This window comes from Vombatus ursinus, unplaced genomic scaffold, assembly GCF_900497805.2.
Source record: "Vombatus ursinus unplaced genomic scaffold, bare-nosed wombat genome assembly UNPS02009835.1, whole genome shotgun sequence".
Classification (NCBI taxonomy): Eukaryota; Metazoa; Chordata; class Mammalia; order Diprotodontia; family Vombatidae; genus Vombatus; species Vombatus ursinus.
This window is the reverse complement of record NW_020949613.1, coordinates 17437025-17451154: the sequence shown is the minus strand read 5'-3', so window position 1 is coordinate 17451154 and position 14130 is coordinate 17437025. Positions and strand designations below refer to the sequence as shown.

Here is a 14130-nt window from a genome sequence, read left to right as displayed (position 1 = left end):
CCTCTTGAACTTATTTGTCTATTCATTTTCTTATATTTTCTTCATCTGGTCAGTCGGCAGAGTACTTGAGAAGAAGTAAAGCTATTTCATCATCAGTGGGGAACAAACCTAACCCCAAGTCTATTCTAGGAAAAAGAAGATGCTTGGTTTTCCTGGAGGATTTCTAATCACATTTTGATTGAATGAGGACTATACCTGAATTGTATGAATAAGTGCTTATGGGACTGGGATTCATGCGAGGAACTAATCAACAAATTTCATAAAGCACTTTGAGGACAGAAAGTTCTACTGTATACATAGTCACAAAATAATATTAAAATGACTGCAAAGCTTTTTGGATATAAAATATAATTGATATGGTTTGTTAATGGTTCTAGGTTTAAAAAAAATGAGTACATAGAAATTATTATTAGATGCTGGATGTTAAACATTTGTGTTCCTATCTTTCTACCTGAAAGCATTTACTTATTAATAGGTCTAGCTGTCAAGGAATCACTGGCTTTTTCAGGATCATCTTGACAGTAAATGCTCAAAGCAAAGGGCCCCCAGAAATTCTGTGAGAGGTATGTCAATTCTTCCTTTACAGCATCTGTCACATCTATAGTTAGACATTGTCAGTCCATCAACAAGCCCTTACTATATGTCAGGCACGATACTAAGTGCTGGGGATGCAAAGAAAGGCAAAAATGGTTCCTGCCTTCACAAAGCTTATATTCTATTTGGGGAGACACTCACATAGCCATCAACTTAGTTTAGGCCCTTATTGTCTCTTCCCTGTGCAATTGCACCAGCCTTCTAATTGGACATTCCACTTTCTGTATTTTTGCTCTCTATATTTTTTCCATTCAACTGCTAAAAGGATCTTGCTAGAGCATGAAATTGACTATGTCATTCTCCTGTACGATAATCTTCAGCATCTCTCAATTGCCTCCAGTATAAAATACAAACTCCTTAGCTTGACACTTTAAATCCTTTATATTGTGGCTCCTGCTTATCTTTCTGAGTTTACTGAGCATCATTCCACTTTATATTCCAGCCACACTGGCCTATTTCCTGCTCCTCAAACTTGGTTTTAACCTCTTTACCTTTCCACAGGCTGTCCCTCATTCCTAGAAATCACTCCCTACTTTACCCTTGCTTTTTAGAATTACTAGCATTATTGAAAGCTGGGCTCCTCGCGTGCCATCTCCTTTGGGAAGCTTTTCCTGAACACTTCAGATATTAGTGCTCTCCCCCCGCCCCCAGCTCAGATTTTCATCAATGTAATTATCCCCCAAGTAGAATGATCTTTGAGGCCACGGATTGTTTTCTTTTCTTTTTTCTCTTTGGATACTCAGCACCTAGTAGACTCTTAACAAATGCTCATTGAGCAATGATAAACCATGAGTACAAAAGAAGGAAGAGGAAATATGCCATATGTACTGACAGAATGGTGATGAATTTAAAATATAGAAAGAGACATACTTTGTTTGGATATGGCCAGTGTGGGAATTTGATTTTCAGGACTATGTAGGCATGTATTGAGGTCTTTGTGTTTTATGTTTGACTTTTTTATTTGTTCAATGGGAAGGAGTGGTATGAGAGGGATAGATGATTTTTTTTTAAAAGATAAAACAAATGCTTGTCAATTAAAGTGATTTGGAGAGTTATCTGTTAGACCACTCAATCTTGCCATCATATTGAACCTTGGTAGCTTGTTTCACCACATTCAGGGCTAATGAGTGAATCACATTACCTAAATTCTTATCCCAGCTCCACCCCTTACTGCATTTGGGATCTTAGGTGAATCATCAGTTTCTTTAAGCTTCATTTTCCCCATTTGTACAATTAGGGAGCTTGACTTGATGATATCTAGAGTTGTTTCCATTCTGGATTCAGGATGCTATGTTCAAGTAAGTCTCCTAAGCCTGTCACAAGGACAACAGATCCAATTGGTTAAAAATTACTAGTTGAGAAGAAATTGCCTGTAGTCATGGATGATCATGCCAGAGAGAGCTACTAGCCAAGGAGCACCCCTGAAAAAAGAGATTTTGCCCTAGCTTTGGCTATAATGATTGTAGGTTTCACAAACAGCAAGGGTTTCCCTTTGCTGTTTATTTATTTGCATTACTCATGCTTTGGATGGTTTTTCTCAATCTAATTACAAGTTCTCATGTGGATTTTCCTTATCCTTAGTCTGCTTTTCTGGTTATTTTGGTTCTTTATTGACACTGGGGCTAAAGTAGAGGGGTATTATTTACTTCTCTCTCTCCTCATCCCTCCCTCCCCCATCTCTCTCAACTTTTTTGAAACGATCCTTTTCCACTTAAGTTTTCAGAATGATCTTTCTAAAGTTCAGGGTTGACCACATAACCCTGTTATTTAATAAACTCCAGTTGCTCCCTCTCTTCTCCAGAATCAAAAGTAAAATCCTCTGTTTGGTGTTTTAAAGCCCCTCATAACCTGGCCCCATCCTACCTTTCTAGTTTTTTCATACTTTGTGCCTCCTTGTGAGTACCTCATCACCTAGTGACAGTGGCTTTATTGTTTTTCTTCTCACAAGACATCCCATCTCCTGAATTTGGGCATTTTCACTAGCTACCTCCTATGCCTGGAATTCTCTCCTTCCCTATCTCTGTATCCTGCCCTCCCTGGTTTCCTTCAAGTCCCAGCTAAACTTCCCATTTTCTATGAGAAACTTTTCCCACTCCTATTTCTGAATAGGAGTATTATTGTTTCAGGACTCTAATGCACTTATCATGTATCTTACATCTAATTTTCTGGTACAGGGCCTGAGACCAGTCTTGGTGCAAATTCAATTCCTTAATATTCAAGAGCTTCCCTCCCCTGCTAACTTCTTGGGGTCTCTAGATAGCTGAGGTTCCTAAGAACCTTGTCTTCAGACATTATTACTGAGGAGAATTTTGGAATCTCTAGCCCCAGGAATATTTCAGAGTGAGAAAGAGAGCAACCTATCTGTGAAGGGTTAGAAATAATTCGACTTCAGGAAGTCACTTCCTCATCCTTGCTGTTTTCTGCATTTTTACAAAGCTAGGTGGTGTAGAGGATGGAGTGCCAGTTCTGGAGTCAGAAAGACCTGCGTTCAAACCTGACCTCAGACACCAGCTGTGTGAATCTGGGCAAGTCATGTAACCTCTGTTTGCCTCAGTTTCTTCATCTGTATAATGGGAATAGTAATAACACCTACCTCCCAGGATTGTTATGAGGATCAAATGAGATATAATATCTGTAAAATGCTGACCACAGTGTCTGGCACATTAAGCCACTTCACAAATGCTTATTTCCCTCCCTTCACTCCTCAGTGATGCAAGACTGATTTTTTTTTTTCTTCTTCACTTTTTTGCATTGAGTTATCTCTTCATAGCGGGCTATTATAAACAGCTTTGTTCAGATGTCACAGCCTAAATTAAGGGAGTAAAGGAAGATATGGGTATGAAAGGAATGGGGGTTAATATTTGAGATGTAACTTCTCTTACTTCCAATCCACATCTAGACATGAGACTGATTCTGAGGAACTGTGAAAAGTTGCATAATTTGCTAGTGGCTATCTTTCCTGTCTCTAAATTACAATTTCAAAGCCTAAAAGCAAACTGACAAAGGATCTAAAGAAATTTAATAAGCTGTCTATCTTATCTTTTTTATTATCACATACTGTAATTGTTTACTGTTACAGGTATAAAATTGTCTTGGTAATATGGAGAGGATTCTCAAGCCTTCATGGGCTGCTTCATTGTGGCATTGAGATGATGACACTGGGCTCTCAAAAGCAGTGTAGCAAAGTCCAAACTCTGATAGGTCTCAGGGAGCTGGAAAGGCTTCAGTTATGAGTCCAAAACTATGCTGTGCAACTGTCATGTGAGGACTGGTTGAGAGTCTGGTTCTTAGATGCTCATTACTAATGGGCTGCTTACCGAGTGATGAATTATTTTTATCCACAGCAACTGACAAGGGCCATCTTCCAAGGAGTTGGTGGCTAGGGGTTTGCAACCTACAATGGTGAATGTTGTACCCAATAGCAACAAAGGGATAGGGATGGAACAAGTAATTTCATTGGTGTAAGGAACTCTTGAATGAAGAAACACACTTAACAAATACAGCTGGGACTTTGTTTTCAACTTTAGAGTCTTAGAAATTTGTTTAGAGTCCTGAGAGGGTAAGTGATTTGCCAGAGTATGTACCAGGAGGCAGGATTTGAATTCAGGTGTCCTTAGCTGGTGGGCTCTCTATCCATCTCTGTGACTCTGGGCAAATCACTTGGCCTCTCTGTACCTTGCTTTCCATATAAAACCTACCTTACACGATTGTTGTGAGGTTCAAATGACAACACATATTTAAGTGGTTTGCAAACCTTAAAGCCCTATATCAACACTTCTTAACCTTTTTTGTGTCATGGACCCTTTTGGTGACCTAGTGAAGCCTATGAATATTTTTTTTAATGTGTAAAGTTACAAAGGAAACCAAGTATACTGAAATATAAGTTATCGAGATTTAAAAAAAAAATTCAGAGATCCCAAGGTTAAAAGCCTATGCTATTATTAGTATTATATATTATCATATTATATATTATATTGTGATATGATACATAATCATATATAATTGTGTGTAATTATAATATGATTATAATATAATATATAATATATTATTATCACAATATCCTGGGGCTAATAATGATGATAATAATTATGTCAACATGTAAAGAGCTCCAAGGTTTATAAAGCATTTTATGTATGTCATCTAATTGGACCTTTAAATGATATTATTTCATTTGACTACACTGATCAAATCATACATTCCTGGAGTACTAAATGAGTATGGAGAAGGTAGAGAAACATAGGATAGTTGACTTACCAGGACTTATTAGATGAAATGGCAAAATTCTGTGATTTTCTTTCAGAAACCCCCAAGAGCTACAAGGTCAGGCAATTTGGGGAGAAAACTACTACTTTAATTTTGATAGTGAAACCAGTTCCTTAACACTGGTTTGATAGTCAGAATCAAAAATGGATTTTCCCCTCATTTCTTTCTCTATATGCTTTTGATAGTGGACAACTGGTTTGTTTACAGGTGGGAGAAAAGGTAGTGTTAAAGGATCTCAGGAAAACACAATTGGGTCTGAATATGTTTGTAGAGTTGATGTGTGTGCAAGAGGGTACAGAGGTCCTTTCAGTGTTTGCTCTATTTATTCCAGGAATACAGGGCTGTCTTAAAGGAGACTGCCTTATTTGACAGAGCTTTAGTTAATGCATTACATTAATGCAAACTCCCATAAAGGGGTTTTTGGATACCACAGATGACTGGATATTATTAGTATATCTGTTATAAACTGTAGAGGCATGAAAGGGGGATGTGTTCAAGAGACCCAGAGGCAAAGCAAGCTCTCCTAATTAGAACTATTTGAGTGGGAACAGGCAGAAGTCAGGGTGTGAGCACAGAAAAGTTGTGTGGGTGTCAGGGATCTTGAGGCAAACAAATCCAAGTAATCTGTGTTAGAGGGAGAAGGGAACACATTGTATGTATCTTGTTGAATGGTCATTTAGGAAGGTCCCAGATTTCACATAGTAATAATAAAAAAACACATACATAGATCGTTTTAGATTTGGCAATAATTAGTTCATGAAAATAAAACAAAGCCCGTATTCCCTCCTCAGTGTTACATCCTCAGATAAATGCCACTTTCAGATGAGGCTGTCTTATGTAACAGGCAACTGTTTACGAAGGGAAAACTAGCTCTTTCCCTCAAGCACACAAGTAGCACTATTTAGGTTTTCATGAATCTCAACACAATATAGCAATCGCATAACAAACCCAACAATTATCCAGCTGAACAAAGTGTCCTGGTTTCTGATGCATAATGTGTGTTGGTCAACTAGAAATGTATTGATGAAAGGATGATTTGCATCTATAAATTAGGATGTAAAAATATTCCTCTGAGGCCTGGGAAGAAGCATCAGTTTACTGTATCTTGGTACCAGTTGCCATAGAGAACATTCTAAAAGAGAATGGAATTCCCAATGCCTTGAATGCCACAGCATGATTCAAGAGTCTTTTTAAAATGCTTTGTGATTATATAATTTAGGTTGGTTGCACAGTAATTTGATTTTATAATTAGTTTTATTATTAAATGCCTGGCACAGAGTAAGTGCTTAATAAATGCCTGTTGATTTTTTACTTCTGGGTTATATCGGGTTAATTTGCCCCTTTCCTTATCTTCTCTAGTTTGGATGAACAAAAGACCCCATTTTATTCCAGAAAACAAAGTTGCACATTTTAGGAGTGGATAACATATGACATTTAAAAAACATGGTTCCTGCTCTTTTTGGAAATATCTGCTACAGAAAATGAACAAAAACATTTATAAAAATGGAGAGTTCTTAATATTTCTCTATTTGAAGCTATGCTCTGTTGTTATAGGCTAAAAATTCACAGTTTGCCACCCACAGTTCTAAGGGTATGTATGAATTCTATTGTATCATTTTCTGATGCCTGCATCAGTGAGTAGAGAGCTGACCTCGAAGTCAGAAAGACCTAGGTTCAAATCCTTTGTCTGACACATACTGGTTATGTGACCCTGGGGAAATAATTAACCTGTCAAATGCTCTAGACAACTCCTACTGTCTAAGACTTTATGTTGCTAAGAAGATGCCTACCTAGATTGAGAGAGATTGTTTCCTCATCTCAGAGACCTCTATTCTAACGAAATCACAGGTCTAGCCCCTATTCCTGTGTAATATTTCATCTCTGACATTTGCCACCTGCATGACCTTGGAGAAACCACTTGTCCTCTCTAGATCTCAGTTTCCTCATCTGCAAAAAATGAAGTGGTTGAATTAGATAGCCATGGAGTTGTCATATTTGTGACAGATTGTCTATTACTGCTTTGAATCATTTAGTCTGAGAAGATGGTCTATTTTTCCTTAGACACTGTTTAGGGGGAGAAAAGTGCTTAGCCACTAGTAATCCTGAAAAACAACAAGCAAGTCAAACCTCAGGCATATAATGTGCTTTGTAAAATGGACTTTTATATTCATATCCAAGTTAGTGATTTGATTCAAACAGAAAGTTTCATTTAGCTCTGTTTGGAAGAACTTCTCTCCTGAGAAGTTTGGAAACTGTCCCTAGGTTTATTGAGTTCTAAGCAATTGTTACAGAAGTCCAAATATGCTTAGAAAAATGTGTAACAGATTATCCTCAATTATGTCAATAGGAAATAATCTTATCCAATTAGATGCATAAATAAAACCCTAAAAATCGTTAATTTGGTACTTAACAGAAGCTGCTCAAATAGTACACTGGCAGTAATTTCCAACATCTATATTCCATTGCCAATATCATTTTGGGACAAATTAGAGAATGAAAATGTTTATCTTGTTTATATCTTTGGAAATGGATTTTTTTTTTAAACACAGGAGCACTCTGGGCAATCAGTTAGCCTTAGGAAAAAGGAACCTAGGTGTGTAAGGGAAAACATAAATGATGGAAATAAAGGGAGACATTGGTGACTGTGTCAAAGATAAAAACTTCTCTCAACAAAATGCAGTATGGCATAATATGTCAGTTTTAGAAAAAGGGGAGGGGAAGGGAAAGCTCAACAACACTTTAATGGGATGTGTTTAGAGAACACCCGCACATGTCAGGGCAGAAAGGAAGAAATGGAGTCAGAAGACCTGTGGTCAAAACTTAGTTCTGCCACTTACTATCCTCTGGATAGTGGGTTATTTCCCCTCTCTGAGCCTGGGTTTCCTTATCTATAAAATGGAAATTTTGACATTTGCACTACCTTCCCAATAATGAAGAACTTGCTTTGCAAACCTTAAAGTGCTATACAAATGTGAGCCATTTTTATTGCTAAAAGTGGGGGATAGGGTGAAAAATTAGTAAGGCTCCCTTTTCCTGGACAGTCCTCTAGAAGTAAATTATTTGACTAATACTCCCTTTCAATAGCCCCCATCATCCCCCACTCCCTTCCTGCTGTGTCCATTCATTAAAATTTTTTAGTATGTTTTCTCTATCTTCACATGATCTTGTTTTGTCAGCAGATAGATTTGCTCTCGTCCTGGAAAATTTCATTTCAGAATATTCTTCGTGCATTTTAAACAACAAATAATTTTGTTAACTACCAATTATATAGTGTGAATTATCCTTAAATATTTTTGGGTTTTGCTTGATGTTATTAGAAAATTAAGTTTTCTATCTATACAGAATGTTAAGCTTAGGTATTGTTTTTATAGTTAAATAACTTACAATACAAAATAATTCATGCAAACTTACTTCAAAGTCAAGGTCCGAATATCGTGATTTTCTTCTCTGTTAGGCATTAAAAAAAATGAATTCAATAAAATTAGGGTTAGCCATGCAAGTAATTTCATTAATTTCAATAAAGACGCTCCAGTTTTCTTTCCTAATTGAAATTTGGTGTTAGGAATATTTCTTTTCACAAAAGAACCCATGCATGTTATGATTTAAAATAATTTCTAGAAACCTGTCACATACTTTGATAATTATTTTTGGGAAAATCTCAATAAAAATGCCTCCCTCCTACAGTTACTATGATTTACGGAAGTATGCATTTTTATGCTAAAAATTCATTTGTATTCTAAATAAGTGTCATCTTTGCTTGTATCTAGCTCTAGAAGTAACAGTCAGATTTTTTTTCATCATTTAAATTCATCTTTCTACTACTCAATCTTGAAAGAATGTTAATGGATATTCCTGAAACAGTGAAGACAAACACAGAGAATAAGAATTCTGGAAAGTTTAGTGAAAACCTGAAGCTTTCGTGGGAATCATTCTAAACCTGCCTATCTGTACAAGCTTCAGAGGCAAAGATTTTGCAATCTCCCCTAAATACGGCTATCAGATCACATTGCTTAATAATCCATTATGTGAGAAAATTCTAATTGCTGGCCCTTGGGAAGAAAAAGATTCTTTCCAATTTGATAAAAGTTTAGACCATGCTACATATCTAGAACAAATTGGATGAAAATATCTTATTCTAAGTTATTTAATCTTTGTGGTCTTAGCTTTTTAACACAATTTCTGAGAACTTTTTTTTTTAAATCAATTTGTGTTCCTGAAATAAAAGAAATCAGATGCAACATAAATCTGGAATACATTTAATTATTGATACTGGAATTGTACCAAGAATATTTTCAGTGAGTGTATAAAGGCTCAGCCTAATACTTTTATTCAACTACAGAAAGCAAGTTATTCTACCCTACCAGGCTAGAGTTACCAGAGCACAAACTATATAAGATGTACTATCAGGGCAGCGATTTGTCCCAAGGCCATATTGAGCAGAACTCCATTTAAAAAAAAAAAAAAGATGAAGAGAATAAGATAGGAGGGGTAACAACAATTAACAACAGAATAATACCAACTGATATTTGGGTAGCATATTAAGGTTTGCAAAGTACTTAATGCATATCACATCAAGAACCCTGAAAGGCATGTTTATTAGTGTGTTATAGCGGAAAGTGCTGGATTTAGAATCAGGGGAGCTGATTTCTATCTCCAGCTGGTCAGCCACTTACTACCTAAGTCACATATGACTTTGGGCAGGTCACAATGTAGCTCTCTGGGCCTCAGTTTCCTCATCTGTAAAATGATGAGGTTGGACTAAATGACCTGGAAGGTCCTTTCCAGCTTATGTATTGTCCCCATTTTACAGATTAGGAAACTGAGCCTCAGGGAAGTTCAATGACTTGCCCACAGCCAGAGATCTAATACATTAGAACTAGAGGGTGAATTCCTGATTCCAAGTCTGGTACCCTTTTCACTATACCACATTGCCTCTGGGGCTTTCTTAGCAAAGTGATGATAGATAGCAATGGAAGGAGAGGGGTCTAAATGGGTTCGTTCAGACATTTCAGTTGTATCTGACTCTTCGTAACCCTATTTAGGATTTTCTTGGCAAAGACACTGGAGTGGTTTTCACTTCCTTCTCCAGCTCATTTTATAGATGAAGAAACAGGGTTAAGTAATTTGCCAAGGTCACACAGCTAGCAAGTGTTTGAGGCCACACTTGAACTCAGGTCTTCCTGACTCCAGGCCTGGTACTCTATCGCTGTGCTACCTAGCTGCCCAGCTAAATGGGCTTATGGTTGGTAAATGTGGAATAGGCCTTTCAAAATCCTGAGACACTAACATAGCAATTTTCTAGGTTAGAAAATTTATTCTTTTGACAACTTAGTGATTTTTAAAAAAGATTTTCAAGACAAAATCAGACTGTTTAGGCAATTATAACTTCAAATCAGAGTAAAAGCAACTTGTAAACCTTTGGGCAAATTTTTTCTGCTTCATCTTTTCTTCCCTTTCTATTCCTTCTTTTCTCATATTCACTTCTCTGATGTTTATATGCCTCACTTCAATAAACATAACAGCCAAATACTAACATCAAAGAAAAATGAGAGAAATAGTTCTAGTTATTGAGCATTAGGATAAATATAGAGTACCACAATAAAATGTAGCTTATTGCGAAAGAAGACTGAGGAAGCTATAACTAGAATGCAATAAGATACAAATATTATACCTTAATACAAAACTGAAAACCTCACTAAAATGAGTCAGCCCTCCAGGGAAAAATACACCAAAGGACATTTCAGTAGATAGAAATCTAGATACCAGAAATCTCTTTCTTAAAAAATAAATAAAATGAAACAAAAGTACTGAAATAAACTCATTTTAATGAACTGCTCCAGACCTAATGTCTCACTTGGATTGAAATTTGTGAGAAGGCCCACAAAGAATCTTTTTTTTCCTTCTGAGAATGAAGCATTTTAAAACCATTTTATATCTTGTCTCCAATACTCCTTTCCAGTAGCACTAGTAATATGACTATGGATGGAGAGAGGTCTGCAAAATGGTATTAATACCATCCCTTTCCCCACCCCTACCTCCTTTGGTTGCTTTAAGTGTGTAGTAGAAACCTGTGTCTGCTATCCTGCACCTTACTTCACTGCAAGATGTTCATATAAATGCCAGTATTGCAGTTCTGTTCTTGGACCATTCAGCCTTCTTGGTATTATGATTTAGCAGGCCATTCTGTAAGTGTGTGTTAAATACCGTTCATTTTTTTAATACAGCAGAGCCCAAGCTCCAAACGTTCATGTTTCAGCAAAGCATCTCAGCACATTAGTTGTGAACTTTGCCTTTGGGTTCCAAAATTAGACAGTCTAAGATTTGGAGGGGAAAAAAGTAAAGTTTAGACATCTGTAAGCAAGGGGCTCTTGTGTGGCAGGCATCCAGGAGTCCTTCTGTGGCCACAGGTCATCAAAGCCATATTGCTGCCCTGTCAGCTTCTGAAAACTAAGCTGTGCTGGCTAAGAGATGGGAGAGGCTGCTAATGGCTCCATCTGTTATTTGCAAAAGGCAGCTTCACCTAAGAGGAATACTACACATAAATTCTGCTTCTGTCAGCAGATGTCACCTATGTCAATATGAAATATTGGAGAGAAAAATTCGAGGTTTATTTGCAGGAGTATCCATCTATATTTGATTTCATTAAAATTTAATTTTCACATAAGGAGAGAGCAGAAAAGGGAGAAGGAAGTAGGACTTAAGAAAGTACAAATGGAACAAACAGATTTTAATAAAAGAATCCTAAGTATGGATGACTGGGGATGGGAAAGGGAGGACTGCAAGTTGAGGGGTGATAAACTGCCTACACAGCATGACTACTTTGCACAGATTTTGGGAAGGTGCATCACTCACTAGTTGATTTGACACAATGGAGACCAAGGGGCACTCAGGCTCTTTGTGAGAAGATTCTACCTTCTTTCCCTAATGCTTTGAAATCACTGGGGAGAAGAGGAATGGGGAAGTCAAAACCAGGCTTAGAAGCAGTGTTGCCTATAAAGCCTGTGGGCAAACCATGCTATACATTCCTCCCTGTTGAGAACCCTGGGAAAATGAGAAAAAAAGGGGATGTGGTGCTACCAAATACCCTTGGAGAGCCACCAGGTAAGAGAGCACTTGATCTAAAAATCAATTTGGATAATTCAGTCAAAGTTAATTGAATCAAACATAAAACCCAGATGGTAAATCAAATTTCTGAGTCAAAGCCTAGAAATGCCCCTTAAGATAGGTGTAGGGTAAAAGGAAGTGGGTGGTTACTGACCAGTAATAAAGTTTTATGACAAAACTGATTATTTCTAAAAGCACAGGTCTGTTCCAGAAGCTTCAGTGGCTCCTATTACATCTAGTATACGAGACATCTTCTGTTTGGCATTTAAAGCATTTCACAATGTGGATCCAACCTGTCTTTCCAGACTAATATCACACTACTTTTCTTCCTGTACTTTACATTCCATCTAAAATAAGTTATCTGCTGTTCCTCAAACACAATCTCTTATGTCCAACCGTATATACCTAGTCTTTGCATATGCCTGGAATTCTCTCTTTACTTATCTCTACCTTTTTCTACCAGGGTCAGCTTAAGCACCACTCTGTATTTAAGGCTTCTCAGGATCCTCACAGATATTAGTGCTTTGCATGAGAATCACTTTGCCTAGAACAATAACTGACACAAAGCAACTACTTAATAAGAGCTTCCATCTTCACCCTCAGGCCTTCTCTAGTACTGATTCCCCTCAAAATGCTACCTCCTGGATTCCCTGGGTCATATCTTTGTTATCCTTCCTGCTGTGAAGTTGGATATATCATCACCTACCACTAGCAGGGGTTACCTCTCTCTAACCATCAATACTCTGCATAGACTCATTCGATGGTAAGCATATTCCTACTCCCTTATAATTTCTATCCCAATGATTCTGAATCCATCTGGTGCCTCTGTACAAAACCCATTCTCCATCCCAAATCACTATTCCCTTATTCATATACCTTGATCCCACTCCCCTAGTGTCCCACTCTAGATAGTGTCACCCCTTTTACTGTGTCTTCTGGAATGCCTCTTCTATAGTTAATACATTTTTATTCACCTAAAATCCTTTCCTTTCTCACTCTTTCTCACTCCTTCTCAGTAACACTTTATTTGTGGTAGCCCTTTATATCCCTGACTACACTTTCTCTCATACTCCTAGACTCACTGGTCACATTGCAACTTCTCCTCCTTGAAGGGTCACACAAGCCAAATATTTCTCAGTTTAGATCCTGGTAGCTATTATCTACATTATCTATCTCCCCACAGGACATTTTCCTTCTTACCTCAATCAGTTCAGTTTCAGGGTCACAGTCTTTCTTTCTACCCCAATTCCTGTCCCCCTACCAGGGCACTTCAACATACAAATTCGTGTTGACTCAGATACCTAACCATATTCCTCAGTTCCTCAAACTATTCAGTTCCCATATCCTAATCCTCCATTCCATTTCAGATGATCTTGCTATCACTTGTAAGTGTCCTACTTCCATATTGATGAATTCTGAAATTCCTTTATCTGATCATGTTTTATCATTCTGTCTTTCTTTATACCTTATACAGTTCAACTATACATTATCCTCTACTCATGAATCCCTTGCCCAGTCATCCTATTATTGATCTTGACTTGCCAAACTAATCCTGGAATCCTTGTTTCTAGGCCTGTGCTGATGAACAGAGCTAATGAAAATTGCAAAACCATGATCTTTTGGGTTTACTGCAGAAGTTTGTTATCTCATCTCACCTAGACTCTCAACCCTTCTTGCTTTCCTTAAGTTTCCCATGGCATCCCATTCCCCCACCTTCTCAGCCAATTACCTTGTCTCATATTTCGGTGAAAAAAATTGAAGCCATTCATTGATAACTCCCCCTTTTCATCTCACATCAGTCAGATATATTCCACTTCTCTCTCCTCTTTCACCACAGTCTTACTTGAAGAGGTGGCCTTCTCCTTGCCAAAGCTAATTCTTCTACATATACACCTCCAGTCTGCTCTAGCAGTCTGCTCCCACTATCATCTGGTTCTCTCTCTAAGCTTCTATTTTCTCCCTTTCACTACTGCCCACAAATAAAGTGTCCATGTCATCTTATTCTTAAAAAAATACCCTTTACATGATCTGACCATCCCTGATAGCTACCCTTTATTTCTCCCATTCTCAGCTAACTTCTTTGAAAAAGCCATCTATATTAGGTACATTACATTCACTCTACTAAATCTTTTGCAATATGGCTTCTGACTTTGTCATTCAAGGGAAATT

At 37.5% G+C, this 14130-nt stretch overlaps 1 protein-coding gene across 1 annotated transcript in view; it reads right to left on the bottom strand.

Annotated features, from left to right (window-relative positions):
* ADGRB3 (adhesion G protein-coupled receptor B3) overlaps positions 1-14130 on the bottom strand; it is a 902542-nt gene that overhangs the window by 10876 nt on the left and 877536 nt on the right. Inside the window, exon 28 of the mRNA XM_027852945.1 lies at positions 8269-8304. Coding sequence (XP_027708746.1) covers positions 8269-8304 — 36 coding nt within the window. The remainder of the gene's footprint in view (positions 1-8268; positions 8305-14130) is intronic.